General features: G+C 56.4%; 3 protein-coding genes across 3 annotated transcripts in view; all 3 read left to right on the top strand.

Moving 5' to 3' along the window:
- FCF1 (FCF1 rRNA-processing protein) overlaps nucleotides 1-19,155 on the top strand; it is a 290,016-nt gene that overhangs the window by 78,774 nt on the left and 192,087 nt on the right. The window lies entirely within an intron of this gene.
- Nucleotides 1-19,155, top strand: part of NPC2 (NPC intracellular cholesterol transporter 2) — a 215,457-nt gene that overhangs the window by 133,410 nt on the left and 62,892 nt on the right. The window lies entirely within an intron of this gene.
- Nucleotides 6,264-12,384, top strand: VRTN (vertebrae development associated). Its single transcript, XM_075753066.1, has 2 exons — nucleotides 6,264-6,347; nucleotides 9,859-12,384. Exon 2 carries the CDS (start codon nucleotides 9,860-9,862, stop codon nucleotides 11,885-11,887), a length of 2,028 nt encoding a protein of 675 aa, XP_075609181.1. The 5' UTR covers nucleotides 6,264-6,347; nucleotide 9,859; the 3' UTR covers nucleotides 11,888-12,384.

The following is a 19,155-nucleotide window of genomic DNA, read 5'->3' as shown; positions in this document are numbered from 1 at the left end:
GTCTCTCCATCCCCCCACTGAGGCTATGCCCTAGACACTCAGGGCTGCTCTCAGCACCGAAACATTTACATCTTTTACAGCACTCTGGCTCTACTTCTCACGTTTCTCCCCCAGCAAACAGCACGGCCATTTCAGAGTGTGCCTGGGGGCAGGGCTTGGGAAAGGATTGGGGAATCACAACTCGGACAGGGTTGTATGCCTCTGTTTACACTGCAGGGCCATATCTCAGCTCCCTGACTAGCTACAGACCCCAAAAAAACCCCTCCACATTGCTAACCCATCACTAAACAGTCTGCTGTGGATCCAGGGAAGGGTGAGCCGGGCACGGCTAGCTAACTACCGGGCTCCTCGTGGCAGTGCAAGTTAATTCCTTGCGGTGTTTAACCCGAGCCCCATTTGCTCCTGCTTGCTAGGTGTGAAACATCCCATCCCCCGTCCTCCCCTGCCTGCTCTCCCATGCATTTTCCCCCTGCCCGGGACCGTGGGGGAAGCCCCCATCCAGATCCTCCCGCACCCCCGGCCTCCCAGCCCCTGCCTGCCGGCGGTCCCCACTGCCCCCCTGTGCTGCCACTTCCCTTTGGCCCCTCTCTGCCTGCTGGCCTGTAGCTGGGATGTAAGGAGCAGCCTGACAAAACTATCTTTCAGTGCCTTTGGGGTGTAGGTGGCCCTGGGCGCTCCCTGAAACAAGCAGCTTGCTGCCCTGACCACCGAAGGAAACACAGAACTGCAGCCTTGACTCCGCGGCTTGCTTTCCCTCGGGTTTCCCATCCCAGGTCTTTGCTAATGCTGCTGGGTTTGTGCAATGTTGCGTAATGAAGCACTGCTGGAAGAATATCGCCTTCCCCGGCTTTCCAAAATTGAATCTGCTGGGGTTTGCCCATATTTCCAGTCTCCAGCCTCTTGGTATGTGCCCATCCTCACCGGAGCTCGCAGCTGCTTCAATTTGGGATCACTTGCAAGCTTTAGCCTTCTCTCTGATCATTAGTAAGGAAGGGGTAATGGAAACTCCCATCCTGAGTTTCAGCTCTGTGTTAGGGTATGAACTAAACCAACTCATTTTCAGCTAGATCAGCAACCTGAACTGACTGATAGAGTCCCCCACACTCCTGTGCCACCCCAAAGCAGAGGGTGGGAATGGAGAACCAAGGGGGAGCAAACAGCAGAGGCCAGGCTCAGAGTGGCTTAAATCTCCCTGGAGCCGCACCACTGGCTCCTGCTGTGATATCTTAATGATTCTGCCTTTTCCTCCTCCGCTCTGTGCCTTAATTAGCCTTTCCCCCTCCTGTGGGCCAAACTGCTCTGCTTTCTTTTCAATCCTCCTTCCTTGTGCTTTGCCTCTAACAGTGTCTTTCCACTGTACACTTCAAAGGCTTTGCTCGCTGCATCTCCCCCGTGCTGGTATCGGCTGGTAACACCCCAAAGCAGGCCAGGTCTGCCATGAACTCACAGTCATGGAAATGGCTTCGGGCCCTTTGGATCTGGGCAAGAAGCAGGCATGAGGGAGGAGGGGTGGAAGGATTTTCACCGTTTCACCTCTGGGAAGAGTTATTAGTAACACAGGAAAAGCAAGGGGGAAAGCAGCCCCCTCCTCCACCCACCCTCCCCAGCAGAGAGCCTGCTGAGGGCAGAGTGCTTTTATGTGCAAGTGGGAGGGAAGGAGAGTGTTAAGGCTTCAGAGGGAAACGCTTTGATCTTGACTTTGAATCTCCTGGAGTTCCCGCTCTCCCCCATCCCTCCCACCTACGGCCGGGACCCCAGGATGAGGCCAAGAGTCCCAGTCTTCACCCAGCGCTGTGGTACTGCTCTTGGTGTTTCACGTTGAATTCCCTCCTGTGTGCCCGGGAGCCTCGGGGAGCCTTGGGGAGCAAAGGCACAGTGCTCGGGCCAAGTTCAAACCTTCCCTCCCATCTCAGAGAGCGGGGAGGAAGAGGGAGCCCAGCTGGACAGAAGGCAGAATGGAAAAGAGCCCTGAGCTGAGCAGAGGAGAATTAGAGATGGGACCTACTGTCAGGGCTCTGCTACCCCAGGGCAGGGGACAGGCAGACCTGGCTCTCCTGTGCACTCCTGGTGCATTAGGCTGGTCAGTCCTGAACACCACCCAGAAGATGAACTGGGAGGCAGCCAGGGTACTCTGGGTGACTCTCAGGGGACAGCACTGAAGTCCCCTGAGCCCACAAGGAGGGATCTTAAGTTGGAGAGAGGAGAATAGCAATGGGGGACCCTGAGTGTTCTGTATGGGGTGGGAACGAGGTGGCACTGAGGGGTGCTGGAGGAAGGGGAACGACCCCGAGCTCTGAGTCACTGCAGAGGAAGAGGATGACAGGGTGTGGGAGAGCCTTAGGGGTGCCCAATCTCTTGTCCAAGATGGGACTTAGTGCCCAGGCCAGCTCCCCACTTCCCTTGGGAGATGAAACTCCTGGCTGGGCCTTGCCGCCAAGCTATCCTAAAGTTCAGGCCACATTCTTTTGCCCTCTGTGCCGTCCCTCCATCCTCAGTCACACAGCTGAAGTCACCCCTCTTAACTGCTCTTGCTGGCTGAGGTTGATGCACTTGCATGTCCCTGCCTGCCAGTTCTCACTTCTGCACCACTAAATAGATTTTGCTCCTTGCATCATCTCCTATAATTCAATCATTCCAGCTCTGTTGCTCCTGGCTGTAAATTCCCTGTAGTTGGTCACTCCTCCTCTCAGTGTGACGTGAGCAGAACTGAACAAAATCTTCTGTCTGCTGGTGCCCAGCATCATCCCGGGGCATGCACAGACAGGAGGGTGCCTCACAGGACCTTTCCGCAGAGCCCAGCAGTCTGTCTATCTGAGCATCCCTTGAAGGGTTCCAGCACAGGCGCAAGGCAATGGGTTCAGAGATGGTTTCAGGGTTGGGAATGAGAAGTACCAAACAACGTGAACCCCCAAACAGGACTTCTGTCATTCAGTTTGAACAAGTTACTACAAAAATGGGGGCAGACTCCATATTTTCCAGGTCCCTGTTGGGCATAGTGACACCAGAACTACTTGACCTTCCTTCCCCCTAAGACTGTTGGGCAGACTGCAGCTGCAGCAATCCTCTTTCTGTTGCCAACTCAGGCTGGAAGCTCTGCTCATTGCTCTTTCCTCTTGGAGCAATGCCAGATACAGGGGAGAAAACCAGCTAAGACAGCAGACACTTAGGACCCTCTTGGATGCCCCCATGCTCTCAGTTCTGCCACCCTCTCAGCAGTCCCCTGACTCCCCAGAGGGGTGACAGCACTTGGATTTGGATTTTGCAGTGCTCTGGAGGGAGAAAGATGGGAAAAACAGAAGCCAGGGCTCTGGCAATGGCTTTAAGGGGATGAACATGTCAATTTACCCCATCTATTGATCATAGATGGATCACAGAATGGTTTGGGTCAACCACCATTCCAGAGGTGGTTTTGGCAACCGGTCCACAGTCTGACCCACCCCGAACGGCATTTGACTGCCCCAGGTGTTTCAGCCATATCCCATCCTATCTGAATAGTCTCCTCTGGTCCACCCATGGACTGCAGTGGGTAAGGTGCTCTGACTCCCTCCACTCCTGGAGGTCCCCTAGGTGGGAGTGGAGGTGGGACTGGGGACCTTTCCTGCTGGGGAGAATAACTGTTTGAATGTTGTCCCCACGTGTGGCACTGTCAGGATTGTTACATTCCAGTGACAGAGCCAGAGGAAGCCCTACCTTATACCAGAACCCACCACCAAGTCCTTGGGACACCCTTCCTCATGAGGTTCAAACCAACGAGAATTTTATCTGCTGAATGTGGAGGTTGCTCTTGACCTGGGAGAAGACTCCATACCCAAATTTGGAGCAGTAAAACCTGCCTTCCAGTGTGGCTGGAAACATGGTGCCCTGAGACCCACGCACAGCTGGACATCTCTGCACCTTTGTTCTGGGCTTTGTCTGAGAGAGGATGGGCTGCAGCAGGTAGGTTAAAGCGCAACAGGCAGAAAAGCTTCTGGCAGCCTGAACTAAACTGCAAAGGTCTCCACAGCCTACTGTCATGCTGAAGCATCCTGCACCAAAGCAGGGAGCACTCTGGTCCCCCACCGAACTCCTCCAAGGAACAGAAAAATGCTAACTACTTGTTTATATGCTGGAAGCCGGTGTGTGCAGTCATCTGCATAACAGAACTGCCCAGGCTGTCTCTTTGTGTGTTTTCCAGCTCCTATGTTAATCACTGACCCTGCTGACTCCGGCATTTACCAGTGTCTCACTGCCCTGTGAGCACCGCTTTGCATTTGCAACCAAGGAAGTTAAAAGGGTGAAGGATGAGAAGGGGAGCTCAGCAGCTGCGGATATGAACACCAGCCTGCTGGGGAAAAGATCCAGGACTGGCCAGGTTGATAGCGAGAGTGGAGCTTGCTTTGGAGATACGAAGGTTGCCTGAGGGGGAAAAAAACCTCACCAGGGGATAGTTTAGGTCTCTCTTACTTGTGCTGTAGCTCTTCTGTGTCCAGTGAGAGTGACCCCTGTGAGCACTGAAGGCCGGGGTTCAGTGTCAGCTGGGGTGGTGGCTCCTAGCTGAGGCTGGGAGGACTCATAAGCAGCCAGCCCACAGCTTCCACGGAGCCCGTTCCTCCTGTCAAACCCTCCTCACTGGCCTCTCCCCCATGCTCCTGGGCTCGGATAGGAGACAAGAGAAGTGGGAAAAAATGCTCTGGGGTATGTGCTCCTGAGGGAAGTAGGACACAGGGCAGCGAAGTTGTGCCTTGATGTGTGCTGCGATGCTTGCTCCCGGACTAATGTGGAAGGGAGGGCAGCAGGAGAGGGAGCTGGGCACATTTTCCCTGTTTGAAAGGTCCATGTTTAGTTTTCTTCCCGAATTGCACAAGAATCCCATACGTGGTGTCTCCACAAGCCCTCCTGCTCTCTCATTGCCAAACACTGTGGCAGAAATGAGTGCCACAATGAGGTTCCCCATGGGTGGTGGCATGTAGGGAAGGAACCCCTTGCCATCTCTGACACTGGGAGTTACTTTGTGCCCCTCACTGGGTGGTGGCGTTGCAGCAGGTCTCAGGCTGGTCCCCAAGGGCCAGCTGTGGAGAGGAAACCAGACGCTGCCTGCAGCTGGAGCTGCACAAGACAAGGGGACACGAAGCACCGAGACCAGTTGGTGAAGAGCCCAGCTCTTCCCTGTTGACCAAGCTGTGCCCCCTGTCATTAAAACACACCTAGCCCTCACACCCAACAGGAGATGGGCTCCTCGGGGACCCGTTTCAGGGTGGTGTAGCTTGGGATGAGGCAGGTCCTGGAGGAAGCTCTAGGGGTTCTGGACTTGTGAAGAGGATGCGGGGTGGAGCTGGTGTTGGCAGCTTAGTAATGCTAGAGCGAGATGCCTGGCGTGCACACTGTTTGCACAGCCTCACGTGATGCCCGAGGGACGGGATGAACCCATTGTGCGAGCAGGAGTTAAGGAGGGGGACCTCGGCCCTGAGATTAGGCTGGGGAGGCAGCGGGGCAGAGATAGCGGGGAGGAAGGCTGCTCTGTGGAGGGTCCAGGCATGGGCAGGCGGACGCAAGCCTGTCCAGGAGGCTGCCCGAGCCAAGGGCGGGGAAAAGGCTGCCGTCATGTGGGTGCCTCTCACAGACAAACGAGGTTTTGAAGGGCAGCACAGCTGAGCTTCCTCAGCCCTACGAGTTTGGGGTCCCACCAGCCTTGCCTTGCTGGGGGAAGGATGGGTGCCACTTAGCGTGGTGAGAGGAAAGAGTAACTATCTCCTAGCTAACAGCCGGGAGGAAGGACCATGGCCTGGGCGGGAGTGAGCAAGGAGAGGTGGCAGACACACACGGGCTCTACCAGCCCCATGGGCTGCAGTGACACCCACTCAGGACCTGCCTGCTCCACGTGGAACATGAGGCACCCACCTCCCACTCTGCAGCCTCAGTGAGCTCAGTCGCCCGCCATGGGGCTGCAGGCCCGGGATGGGTATGGGGCAGGAGGATGCTCTGGGGCGGCAGAGTGCCGGGGAGCACCGTGGCACAGTGGGGCAGGGCGGCGGGAGGCGGCGGGCCCTTTAAGCGCGGCGGCGGCGGGACAATGGCCATTATCACTTTAGCTTTGGAAGTGACCCCCGGCCCGCTCCGCTTTCATCTGGGCCGGGGCCGCGGGGATGGCCCGCTTCCTGGCGGGGGCGGGGAGGGAGGGGGCAGGCGGGGAGGGGCGGCCCGGCCCGGCCCGGCTCGGCCCGGCGCCGCACGCGGCCGCCAGCTCCCGAGGGTCACTGCGGGGCTGGCACCGGGGCGGCGGCGGCGGCGGGTCCGCGCCGCTTCCTGCCGCCGCCCTTAAAGGTGCGGGGCGGCTCAGGGCGCGGGTGGGGTGCGACCCGCGGAGTCAGGTGAGTGTGGAGCTGGGGCGGGCGCCGTCGGGGCTGCCGCTTCCCGCCGTCCCTCCCTAACCGTGACCCCGTGGGCTGCTCCGCTGCGGCGGGCACCTTCCCCCGGCGGGCGGGCGGGCGCCCCGTCCCGCCCTGCCCTCGGTCCCTGCTCGGCGGCTGCCCGGGCAGCGGCGACCTTTCCCCCGCCCCGGGGCTGTTCGTCCCTTTGTCTCCCAGGCGAGGGGAGCGGCCGGCTGTGCTCCCACCCGGGGCGCAGGTCTGTCCCCGTCTCGGGGGCGGCCGCACGGAGCTGCCTCCGCCGTGTTCGGGAGAGGCGTGAGCGGCCGTGGAGGCTGCCGCGGGTGCGCGCTCACGGGTGGACGGGGCTGGAGGCGGCTGTCAGGCACCGCTCGCACTCGAGCGATCAGTGCCCCTGCCCGAGGGACGGCTAAAACCAGGCTTAGCTGTAGTGCTTTGGCCTAGGTGAAGGCGGGTCCGTGGCTTTTCTCTCTCGCAAGGCGAGCGTTGCCCTGTTTCTGGGCTTGGGTGGAGACGTGGGCGTTGGCAGATGGAGCAGGCTTCTCCTGCTGCCTGGGCTGTCGGTGCTGCTCACCCACCAGAAACCCCCTGGGATTTCTACTGTGGTGATACTTCTAGCCTAGACAGCTCCTGGAGACTACCATGTCTGTGCTTCTGTTGTGTGGTTACGGTGGTTCAAACCTCCTCCTCTCAAAGGAGAGCCTTTACTGCTGGGGTGGCCTGAGCCTGCAGCTGGGGCTGGGAAGCGAGCCACCTAACCCAGCTGGGTGCATGGACACCCCTGTTCCTGCAGGGTGCCGGCAGTCCCGGGCCAGGCAGGGTGGCAGGGGCTGAGGCGTCCTGGATTCCTGCTGGCTGGAGTGTTTTTGGGGCTGGCTGGGGGAACTTGCACTACTGGATGCCACCAGCCCATCAGTTTAGGTGAGGGAACGTGATCTGCAAGCGTTTGCTTATCTATTACAATGCAAAAGTGGCCAGGTTAGGTAAAACCTCCTTTATCAGGGTAGAAAAGCTCCCTTGGTTACCTCTTGGTGCTGAGGCAGTTTAGGGAGCACTTGTCTGTCGTGTTCAGCTGGCTTTGCTGGGGGTGTGTGTGGGAAAAATGTTCCCTTTGCAGCAGGTCCTCTGTGTTGAGAGCTGCTGGGTTTGATCTGGTGAGGAACCCAAGCCCTCAGCTTGGCTGACTTCTGCTTCTGGTTTACCTGAGCCCCTCTCCACCCTGCGCCAGGAGCTCATCTCTGCTGTTTCAGCTGTGGGTTTTGCCTTAGGATTGCTTTCAAGGTCCTGTTGCTCGGGGGCAGCAGGGGCTGGCCATGACATTGAGGCTGTGGGGGTAGCACTGAAGAAAAGGATTAAGTTCTGTGCCTCCAGCTCTCCCTCTTGCCCTCCCTCTCCCCCCAAGCTATAAGGGGGTGGGAAGCACCCACTAGCCCATAAAGACCAGGATTGTTGCTGATGGTCCCTAGCCTATGTCAGCTCCTCACCCCCTCCAGGGGAAAAGCTTGTTTGGCCTTTCCTGGCTCTGCTGGTGGGGAGTGCTGGGCTGGGCTGTGGGGGCTGAGAGGGGAGGTGGCGGCTGCTGCAGGGGGAAGTGGCTGGCCCTGAAAGGGTCTGGCAGGCCACAGAGAAGGAGGACTTGGGTTCTGCCAGCCCTGCGGCTTTCCTGAGGGACACCTTTGCTTCAGCTCCTCAAGCACACATTTGCCACAGGCTTAGTCAAAATTTCTATAAACTTCCAGGAGAACAGCAATACAGATTTGACCCAAAGTGACAACCCTGTACTTGCTTGGACCAGAATTTTAGGACAAGTTTATCTCCCCTGTTTCACAGCTGTGTGCATTCTCCTGCATTTTCTCTGATACCTGATGCCCCACAGCTGTGGAAGCAGCTGTAAGAGAGAGCCCTGGCCTCTGACATGCAGGAGACTGTGGAGGAGCTTGAAGCAAGGGAAGGGAGTTGATTTGGTGACTAGCTGTGGCTGGATTAAAGGCAAGGGGCAGCAGCAGCATGGAGACTCCCTGTGATGAAGTAGCTGGGACGTGGCTGTGTGATTCTGTGGCACCTTGTTTTGTTTGCTGTTTGGTCATGGCCAGGGGCTGTAGATGCTATGACAATAATAGCCCTGCTGCAGATAAGGTTGAGAACTGGGAGCAGTCGGGCAGGACATCTGCTTTACTGCAGAGCTGCTGCTTTTCCTGCCTGGCTCTGGTGTTTCCCAATTGAGCTGTGAGTGTGTAGTGACACCTGTGAAGTGTTGTGAGAAGGTGGGCTCCTACTGGAATGTGAATTGAGTAGACTGCAGAGTGATGCCCTACATGTCAGGGGTGGCATGTGAATGGTCCTTGGGAGAAAATGGACAAGCTTGGGTTCCCTAGTTGAGTGAAGTGTTGTGGCCCCTGGGAGAAAACTGGCTCAAGAGGGAGAGACTGGGCTGATGGGTGTGAAGGATCTGAGCTGGGTGGTGGTGAAAAGGTGCTGAAGAGAGTTGCACTGATGGAGCTGGATCACGGGGTAACGACTGTGCAGTTGTCATGAAAGCTCCTGGAGTGGTGGGGGCAGAGCCACGTAGGTGTCAAAAAGCTGACAAAGGGGGGGAATGCAGGTTTGACCTTTCGGATTGCCTGAGTGGGAACTGGCATGTGGAGGGAGGAAGGAAGGACAGGACTGGGACAGGCTCAGGCAGGGAAGAGGGCTCCATACAGCCTCTGAACTACCCACCTAGTGCTCCATGTTCCCTTTGCACTTTTGGGTTGCCTCCTGCCTGGTAGCTTCTCTAGGAGAAGCCTCCTTGGCTGATGATGTATGTCTGCTGAGCAGCAAGTGACATCTAGTGTCAGCGCAGGCAGCAGTAACCGTGGCTTGAGCTGGCTCCTGCTCTTCTTCCCATCCCAGGTTCTGTGACAGCAGTTTTCGGTGCATGCAATGGATTCAGCTGCAGTGCCCCAATCTGAGGGAGGGGGCAAGCTCCTTGCCTCTGCTTCTGTTGGGCTTGAACCTTTCACACCCCTGAAATCTCACAGAGATGACAAATGTTTTGCCTTTGAGGCTCTCTTTTCTCTGGCCACTGGTAGCAGTGTGGTAAAATGAAGGGGATGGAGCTACTGGTGGGGGAGACAAGTGCAGGGCTGAGGCTGGGTGCAAAGCCAGGCATGCAGGGCTAGGAGGTGACCTGGCTTCCTGCCCCAATGGATGCAGTCGCTCCTTAGTTTAACCTAGACAAGTATCTGGAGGCTGCATGCCACGTGTGCTGCCCACAGGAGGTCACTGGAGAGCAATCTGAGCCTGTGTCCCTGTCCCAGATCTGCCTGTGGACCCAGGCTTCTTCCTTTGTCCTTGGGAGTGTGGGTGGAGGGGTGAGCAGTGGCCTTTCCTCTACCCTCTTCCCCCATCCTGTCCTTGGAGGAAGAGCTGGATGTGGAGGCCAGGCCCCTAGCAGTTTGGAGCATGTACTGCCTTCATCTCCAGTGACTTCTTTCTTTTTGTCATCCATCAGGATGATCCAGCGGCACCAGCTGGTGCAGTCTGTGCTGCAGGAGCTGCAGGAAGCCACCGAATGCTTTGGTCTGGAGGGCCTCACCAGTGCTGCGCTGGAGGCAGAGAGGACCCTGTCATCTTTCTCACTACCTGGCTATTGTGGGAGGCAGTTTGAAGAGGAGCTGGAGGTTGACCGGGTAGCCAGGAGCCTCTATCCTGAGGATGCCCCAAGTAACATGCTGCCTCTGGTTTGCAAAGGTGAGGGGAACCGCCTCTTTGAGGCTGCCAGTGTGCTGCTCTGGGGCAACTCCAGTTTCAGCATGGAGCTGCAGGTGCGTACGGTGGTGGAGATGCTACTGCACAAGCAATACTACTTGAATGGCATGATTGACTCCAAGGTGATGCTACAGGCTGCCCGCTACTCCCTCTGCACTGAGGAGACCCCAGAGATGACCAGCCTCCCCATGGCTATCCTGGAGGCCATCTTCGATGCTGATATCAAAGCTACCTGTTTTCCTGGCACCTTTGCCAACATGTGGCACGTCTATGCTCTTGCCTCAGTACTGCAGTGTAACATCTACTCCATCTACCCCATGAGCAACTTGAAGATCCGTCCCTATTTCAATCGGCTCATCCGGCCCAGGAAGTGTGGCCCACGAACCTCCACGCTCCACATCATGTGGTCAGGGCAGCAGCTCTCCCGGCAGGTCTTCAAAGCGCAGTACTTTGTGGCTGTGGTTGGCCTGGAAGAGCTAGAACCCACAATGCCTTCGCCAGAGCCTCCTGTCCAGCCCATGAAGACCCTTGAGCTGCTGAACAGTGACCCCCAGCTGACCTACTCCAACCTGCGTGACCGCTACAGCATTACCAAGAGCACCTTCTACCGCTGGAAGCGTCAGTCTCGTGAATACCGGCAGAAAGCAGCTGCCAGGTTTGCAGCTAAACATTTCCTCCAGTCCTGCTTTCAGGAGGGCAATATAATCCCCCTCCAGCACTTCCGACAAATGTTTCCAGAAATTTCCCGATCCACGTACTATGCCTGGAAGCATGAGATGCAGAGCATGGTCAATGGTGATGCTTCTGCTCTGGCTGAGGCCCACGGATTGCAGGAGCTTCACAGGGATGTCCCAAGAAAGGCTGATGTGGATGAGCCAGCAAATTCAAGGGGGAGCTTAAGATCCCCAAGCCCTTCCCTAGACCCCATCCAAACAGGAATCTTCATGCAAGGAGCCAAATCCTACCTGGAGAAATGCATTTCCATGAACACTCTGGTACCTTACAGGTGCTTCAAGCGCAGCTTCCCTGGCATCTCCAGGTCCACTTACTACAACTGGCGAAGAAAAGCAATCAAGGAAAACCCCAACTTCAAACCCCCTCAGTCTCCCTTGGATAACCAGAAACCTCTAGCAATAGGAAAGCCATTCCTGCAGTTGAAGCCAAGCAGTGTGCCTGTTAAGAAAAGGCTGAATGGAGACCAGCCAGCACCCAGGAGCCTCCTGCAGCTCAAGCCCTCTCTGTGCTGGAGAAAGCAGCTGCGAGATGTGGCCAGGAGGCAGGTCCAGCAATGGCGGCTGCCGTTCTGCAAGTACCGCCTGCGCTACCCATCTCTCTCCTCCACAGCCTACTGGTTTTGGAAGGGCAGTGGCCGGGCCCTCGGGCAGCATCGCCTGCCCTGGACCAGCTCTGGCCGGCCATTGAACCGGGCGGCTTCCTTGGTGCCTTCAAGAGCAGAGCCAGGCCTCAAGCCCCAGTGCCACATGGAGGCAGTCACCAAGCACCTAGATAAGCCAGTGCCAGCCACGCCGTACAACGCCACCATTTCAGGCTATGCCATGTCGGAGAGAGCCAACAGCCGGATGTTCGTGATGGATGTGATTGCCACTGCCCAGTTCAAGGCACAGGCCAAGCTTTTCCTGCAGCAGCGCTTTGAGTCGAAGACCTTCCCCACCTACAAGGAGTTCAGTGCCCGCTTCCCGCTCACGGCACGTTCCACCTACTACATGTGGAAGCGCGCCCTGCATGATGGGCTGACGCTCGTGGATGCCTGAGCACCGGTTGCCAGCTGGCTTGGCCACAGCTCCTCTGCTGATGTGCATCTTTGGGGTGTCCGGGCTGGGGCCCTGATCTAACTTTTGTTCTGGTTTGGTTTTGTTTTGTTCCTAGTCTCTGGTTTTCTTTTCTGTGTGGTTCAATCGGGTATGGGAGCGTCTGTGCAGTGCCCGTTCCTGGAGACGGGAGGAGTGGAAGGAGAAGGCATTGGTCTGAGCTGCCCCAAAGGAGAGGGGCCAGGGGGTTGTCTTCTCTTCATGCTCAGAGGGTGAGCAAGGGAGGCAGTACTGTCCCAGTGTCATGAGATGCTGCCGGGTCTCTTGAGATGCAGGATGTGAGGGTCTCTCTGTCCCAGGTACTTGAATGAGTAATGTGGATGTGCAGGACAAGCGTGGAGGTGCCCAGCATCCCCTCAGTGAGCAGAGCAGTGCTGGCTCAGCTGCAGGTGAGGAGGGGCTTGGGTAGTGCTCAGCTTTATGGGAGCTTTGATCTGGGCTCTTCCCAGCAAAGGAGAATAAAAGCTTCACTTGGGGTCACACCAATACCACCTTGGCTTTCCAGCCCTTAATACCTGCCTCTGGCTGCCCTGATCTTACCTAGAGGGAACAGGGGTTGGTAGAGGAGGGGACTTGTTTGTGTCCCTACTGGAGTCTGTCTGCTGGGAACGCTGGGCTAGGAGCTGGTGTCCTTTGCAGGCTCCAGAGAAGCTGTCCCTGACCTTTCTGATCTTGCAGCAATAACCTTTTACAGAATCCTTTACTCTCACAGCTGGCGGCTGCCTTACTTTCCTAGGGTGTCTCTTCCCAGGCACCAGGGAAAAGGCAGGGAGACCAAACCTTGTGTGCCCAGTGTCCCTGCATCCCCTGTGCTGTGCTGCAAGCCGAATGCGTGGGTGTCTCCTTGCAGCAAGCCTAGATGCATATATCTCACTTGTAAGAAACCAAAGCAATAAAGACTTTTCCACTCCTAGTCTGGTGCGGTTTCTCACTCTTGGTTATGTGATTTCTGGGCAAGGCTTTCCCCTCCCTGTCTGATTTCTAAAACTGGCTTGTGGGTGAGGAGAGCCTGTGCTTACCTCTATCCCTGCTTCCTAGGACCTGGTGGGGACCATCTGCTTGGTGGTGCTCTGGAGGCCTCGCAGGGGCCGTGCTCTCCCTGGTGAAAGACTAGGACTTGGCTCACAGATTGGATGCAAGGCTGGGGACACACAGTGGGCACAGCTCTGTGGCAGCAGGGCTGTGGTGGCAATGTCTGGGATGTCAGTGAGTGGTCCTGCTCTGAAGTGGTGGTATTGTACTGGGAGACTGAAACCAGCTGTTTGCACCTCTGCCCTGCCAGCATCTTGGGGTGCAGGGCTGTGGGGGTCCCTGCCTGCCCAAGCTCTGCTGGGGGGTCTCCAAAAAGAGAGGTCCCCTGCAGTGCCTGCCAGCAGGACTGAGCTGTAGGGGGTCTGGAGCTGGTAGCCACTGCTGAGGAGGGGGATGACAACTGCAGTACCTGCTCTTATTTCCCACAAAGCTGTGGGGAGTCAGAGCACCCTACAAACGCGAGGGGAGAGCCTCTTGAGTCCTGCACCGACAACATCAGCCCCCAAGGCTGGATCTAATGCAGGGATGAGTCTTGTCTTTTTTTACCCTCAGGCCTTTGCAGGGGGATTAGGAACTTCAGTGACCTTGTTAGGAGTTGATATGCAATAATGCTTCCTCTTCACACCTTGCTTGCTAATAACTTGTTTTTCTTTCTTCAGTATGTCTTGGACTTCTCACTGCTGGCTGTAGCCCAGTCCTGCCCCAGGTGCAGTCTGCCTTCACTCACCACCAACCTTCAAAGCAGAGGGGGACCTATTCTAGGAAGCCCTGCTGAGCTTTCCTTGGCACCAACCTGCAGAAAAAAGGGATGCTCAGGGTTGTCCTGTGGTGTCCCAGGCGTGGGATGGGGCCGCCCCGGTGGAGCAGTGCTGAGCCAGCTGGGCATCTCTTAAGAAAACACTTAGCTCCTTGTCCTCGGTGCTGGTGGGATCTCACCACCACCCATCCACCTCAGCGTGCCCCACGTGATCCCTGAGGAGGGGATCCAGGGCAGTGGGTGCCCTGGGGAGGGAGCAGTGCTCTGTGCTGCTGCAGAGAGCCCTGGGTGCCCAGGCTCTGTGTGTCAGGAAGTAATTGGAGTAATTAGCTGCCAGTGACTTCTCACCAGTGAACTCCTCCAAGAGAGTAAGCTGATAATTGCTCCAGAATGATTACTTGCATCTCCAAACTGCCGGAGGCTGGAGATAGCTGCTTTCAGTGGCTGCGGCAGCGACTGTGAAGGCTGATGTGAGACCCCCGGAGCATCTCCCTTGGCTGAGCTGAGGGAAGAAGCAGCAGGGAGGGGGGATTTCTGACCATGGGTGCTAACCAGGCCCCATTTGGGTGGTCCTGAGGCTGGAGCAGACTATGCCCCATAGCAGAGACAGGGCTGGGGTATCTGTTGGCATGGCACAGCATGGTGGGTGGGTGCCAGCTGCTGTTGGGGGCACGTGGGCATCAGGAGAGCCTGGGGGAGCCTCGGTGGTGGTAAGTACCTGATGCTCTGCAGGACAGAGGGATGGCTTCTGCTTCCCAACACCTTACTCTTACCAAACGAGTGTTGCATGCCTTGCACTGGGGTGTGGTTGCAGGATGAATCTCTCCCAGGTGCTCACCTTGGGTTCTCTTCCCCCATCGTCCACCAGCCCCTTGCAAGACATTTTTGAGGAGCCCTGGTGAAGAGATCCACGTGTGATGGTTTTTCCGCCCTTAGCTGGATGCCTGGATTTGACATGGTGGGAAAATAATACTCATCGCTCTGAGGGGTTTTACAAGTGCACTTACATTTCTCCCCCCAAGCCTTGATGGCAGCAGAGTCATGGTGGGTCTCTGCCAGTTGGGACTGCCTAAATAGTGGGTGTGTATTATCTTTGGGATCAGTCCCCTGAGTTAGTCCCTCCATAGGTCCAGGCTACAGCCCAGCTGCTGAAATGAGAGTCCTTTTCCTCCTGGTGCCCCTGGGGTATTTGTGAGGAACCATCTGCCTCTGGCAGGTTGCAGCAGCCATGACCAGGTCCCTGTTCTCCTACAGCCCTCTCTGCCTCCTTCCCATTAAAACACATCTCTCGTGCTGTGACTGAAAATGTCTCTTGGAGTCCAGCTGTGGCCCACTGCTGCCTTGCTGTTGTCCTTCATGAATATTTTTGCTGAACCAATTTGCCCTGTAGACCTTCATATCAGATCTGCTTTTTTCCTGCTGGAGCAATGGCTCAGGCCTTTCCCTGGTCCCAGCTGGCTGAGGAGCTCCCTGCCTGCTGCAGCAATTCCTGCTGCTAAGCCCTGCATTTCATCCTGTCTCCATCCCTCCTGCCTTCAAGATTGCCCAGTTTCTTTACTCTTCTGTATTTCCAAACCCTCTTGGTTTTGTCTCATTAGCAAATGGCACCAACGCACCCCTCCTTCCTATACTGACTCGCTAGTGAAAATATGGAAGATCAAGCCTCATACGGATCCTCAAGGATTTTGCCCTCCAGCCCAACAGATCTTATAAAATATTAATAACCCATTAATACCCATCTTGGCTTTCTTGAACCAGCCCCCATCTGGTAACTGTTGGTGTGGCATCATTCCAGTGGTTTGGCCAAGGTCCAGATGCAGTGTTGCCTGCTTTTCCTCTTCTAGAAAACAAGTGATCTGATGTGCAATACTAATTTAGCACAGTCAACATCTGGAAAATGACAGAGTTTTGGAGAAAACAGTCACATATGAAAGCACTTCAGGAAGGAAAAACTTCCATCTTTCTAGCCTAATACTGTCAAGAATTTACTGCCTGCACCTAGACTTTGATATATTACTTTGAGGATGGCATTTTGGCAGATATTGCATTTATTTGCATTTCATTTCTCCTTCCCTGCCTTCTTCCTTTGCCCATCTCCCCCATCCCTCCTCCATCGCTTCAGTAACCACAGCACTGGGGGAAGGTAGGAGAGCTGTGGTGGGATGGACACCTCCCGCCAAACTCAGACTCTTGAGAAAAAAGTTATGTGTTCCTAGCACTTCTGCAGCTGCGTGGGTCTGGGCAGGGGTCAGGCAGGGAGCGGGAAGGACCCCGTGCCCATGGGGTTGTCCCTCAGCTCTCCGTGCCGGGAGAAGGCAGCACTCCCACTGCACTCCGACTTCTGCAAGACACTGGGTTTGGTCCTGCCTGACATTTTGGTTAAGCAACAAGATTGATTTAAAAATGAAGCCAGCAAACGCTGAATGGGTTAAAAAGCCAGTTAAGTGCCATGTCTCCAAAAGTAAAGAGGGAGCCCTTGCAGAGCAGGGGGATTTCTGCTGGGAAGCCTCAGGATGGGAGCGAGCTGGGTGCAGCCCTGCAGCCAGAAAAGCTCCTGAGCAGAAATGGGGGGCAGGAGGGTTGTGCTGTCTGTGTCCAGCACTAGAGCAGTTGCAGGACACCACAGCATATTTGGAAGTGAATAATCTGAAAGAGCCCAGAAGAACCGTGGAGCTTCATATAGGAGCGGCAGTGGGGAAGATGTGCCTTACAGGGAGAGAGCCCAGCAGCTCAACCTCTTCAAGGCAACAGAGATGACAGTGGGGGGGGAAAGGGTGCTGGGCAGACTTTGGCACCAGGGCTGAAGGCTGGCAGCAGAAAGGAGCCCCGCACATGTGGGAGCTAAGCAGCACATTTTAAACATCAGCAGAAATCGGCCATGTGCACCGTTTCCCAAAGGCCTGGGCGGCTGCTTGTTTTGCTTGCTGAGAAAAGGAGATAGAAAAATCCCGGCCAAGCAGAGTGCGGCAGGGTGGGGGGAGAAGAGAGGCTCTTCCACCAGCCACGTGTGAGCCCATGTCCCAGTCCCATCCCACTCTCTGCTACGGCTGGAGAGGCAGCACCAGCTCTTCTGCTTGGGGGAGCTTGGCCCGAGGTGAGCTCCTGCCCATCTGGGGTGGGGGGACACAGGCGCTGTCTTGCCTAGGAGCTCACAAGTCAGGCACTTCTGGCACTTGTTAGTCTTGAGTCTCCAAAGCCCCCAAAGTAAGGCTGGTGATGATATTTAAATTGCATTTTAAGATATACCTTCTAAAGGGCAGCTGCAGTTCCCTTGCGAAGCCCTTGCCTCTGAGACACAGCCCGGGCACCAACTACAGCAAAACTGAGGTCAGCTCAGAGGAGCAGCACAGCTGAGACGTGGTCCCCACACATCTCTGTGCCTGGACACCATGGGGATGTGGAGGGGGACAGTGGGGAGACAGATGAGCAGTGGAGGGTGATGCTACCAGCCTCCTGTGCGTCACCTGCACTAACCGACCCCTCCTGTGGCATCGCAGCAAGGCCCATGGATCACCACGGGCCATGGGGACAGCATCTTCCTTGTCCCCAGCAAGGTGTCCCCCCCGTAGTGCTCTGTCCCCTCTTGGCACCGCTTGTCCTCCTGCCCCATGGGGACAGCTCAGCCCCACCAGTGCGTTCCTGCACATGTGGCTACCGCAGGCTGTGGAAGAGGGAGCTGGTGCTTGCGTCTGCGGGGAGAAGAGAGGTAATGAGCCTCCTGATTTCACAGCAGCTGATGCCTGAGTGATGGCTCTTAATTGGCTTCTCTCTGCAAAAATCCGCACCCACCAGCCCCGGGAGAGATGGCATTGCCACAGGCTGTGCCTCCCTGAGCTCGCTCTGCTGCAGGCTGTTTTTGGGGAGAAAAGGGGAAAGGATAAGCTAGGTGACGAGATGCACTGCTAAATGCTTTTTAATTTTTCTTTGGACAGGAACAGAAGATTTGCCCTGTCTCGGATAATTAGCTATTTCCTTACTGGATTGCTGTGAAGGGAAAACACTGACTGTGCCATCAAGTGGAGCAAAGCACTTACTCTGCTTTTATCTCCCTGTGTCTTTATTTCTCACCACCCTCCAGAGGAGAGATGGGGGGAGAATCAAGGCATTGCTGCCCCACCAGCACTGGTTGCAATCCCACCCCACTGACAGGCACTGCTCGGAAAGCAGGTAAAACAGCTTTACCTCTGCAGGGGTCTTTGTCCTCCCAGGTAAATGAAGGCACCAGGAGCATAGCAGGGACACCCCACATCCTACCCCCGTGGTTTCCACATCACCCACCTCGGGGCTGACCCTGAGGAGGGGCAGGTTGGCTAGGAGGGTGTGGGAGGACCGGTACCCCAGTGGATCCCTTCGGCTGGGGTCCCACAGGGGTTTTGTGTCCCCTACAAACTGTATCAGCTTCTTTTTCCCTTCTCCATCCTCTCGCCTCACCCCTGTAGAAAGAGGAACGAGATCCAACACAGCCCCATGCCAGCATCCCTCACCACTGCTCCCCAGCCCCCATCTGTAGCCAGCAGCCCCGTTCCGGCAGGCCGCAGCGCTTGCCGAGGGGCGAGCAGTGCGAGTAGAGCTGGGGGAAGCAGGCGGTGGCTCCGATGCGTTGGTCCCTCAGATCTGCGCTGAGGCACCAATGCTTTTTTCCTCAGCAGCTTTCTTCCCGGCTGCATCCCAGAAGGATTCAAAGGCCACCCTCGCCCTTGGCACAGGCTCCATCCACTCCGTCCTTAGCTGCTTCTGAAGAGAAAGGCCCGCCGGGAAGTGCTCACCTTGACATTGCGGAGGTTATGAAAGCAGCCCAAGCCGGAAGACAATGTGTTTTCCACTGCTGGGAAAAGAAACCAAAGCCCAGCACACCTCAGAGCACGTCCCTGAGCTCCTGGCTGAGCGAGGAGCATCTCCAGGGCAGGGGAGTGATGGTGGGGATGCTCAGCCAGCCACAGGGAGTGGGGCTGGTTTGGTCCCCAAGGTCTTGTCCTCACAGCAGGGAGGGCATCCTGGACACCTGGAGATGGCATTTCTCACAATCCAGAAGCCAACCAGCATGTGAGATGAGAGAGGGGTGTTTGGGCAGGGGCGCAGGGAGAGGGGCAGGGGATGGGCTTTCTGGTGACTTTCTGTGTCTGTCCCTTGGCGTCACCGGCTTAGGGCGAGGGCTGGGAGTGCTGGTGGGGCAACGAGGCCAGTGCAGGGGCATTTGGGGAGCAGTGGGCAGGAGGATGATGGGATGGGGTTGCTGGGGCCAAGGGGTTGCAGGACCATGCCTGTGCCAGGGGTGCCAGACAGCACCTGCATTCACAGGGACAGGCACTTGCAGCCAGCTGGTGGGGAACTCAGTTGCAAATAGATGTCCTAATTATGGATAATGAATTACTCATGAATGGAGAAGGGGGGGCTTGTTCTGATATATCATGGCACTCTTCAG

This window comes from Balearica regulorum, chromosome 5, assembly GCF_011004875.1.
Source record: "Balearica regulorum gibbericeps isolate bBalReg1 chromosome 5, bBalReg1.pri, whole genome shotgun sequence".
NCBI lineage: Eukaryota > Metazoa > Chordata > Aves > Gruiformes > Gruidae > Balearica > Balearica regulorum.
This window is presented reverse-complemented; position numbering and strand designations above follow the sequence as displayed.

Bases quoted from the DNA above. Each gene is read 5' to 3' on its own strand.
- VRTN (XM_075753066.1), top strand. From the start codon at position 9,860: ATGATCCAGCGGCACCAGCTGGTGCAGTCTGTGCTGCAGGAGCTGCAG.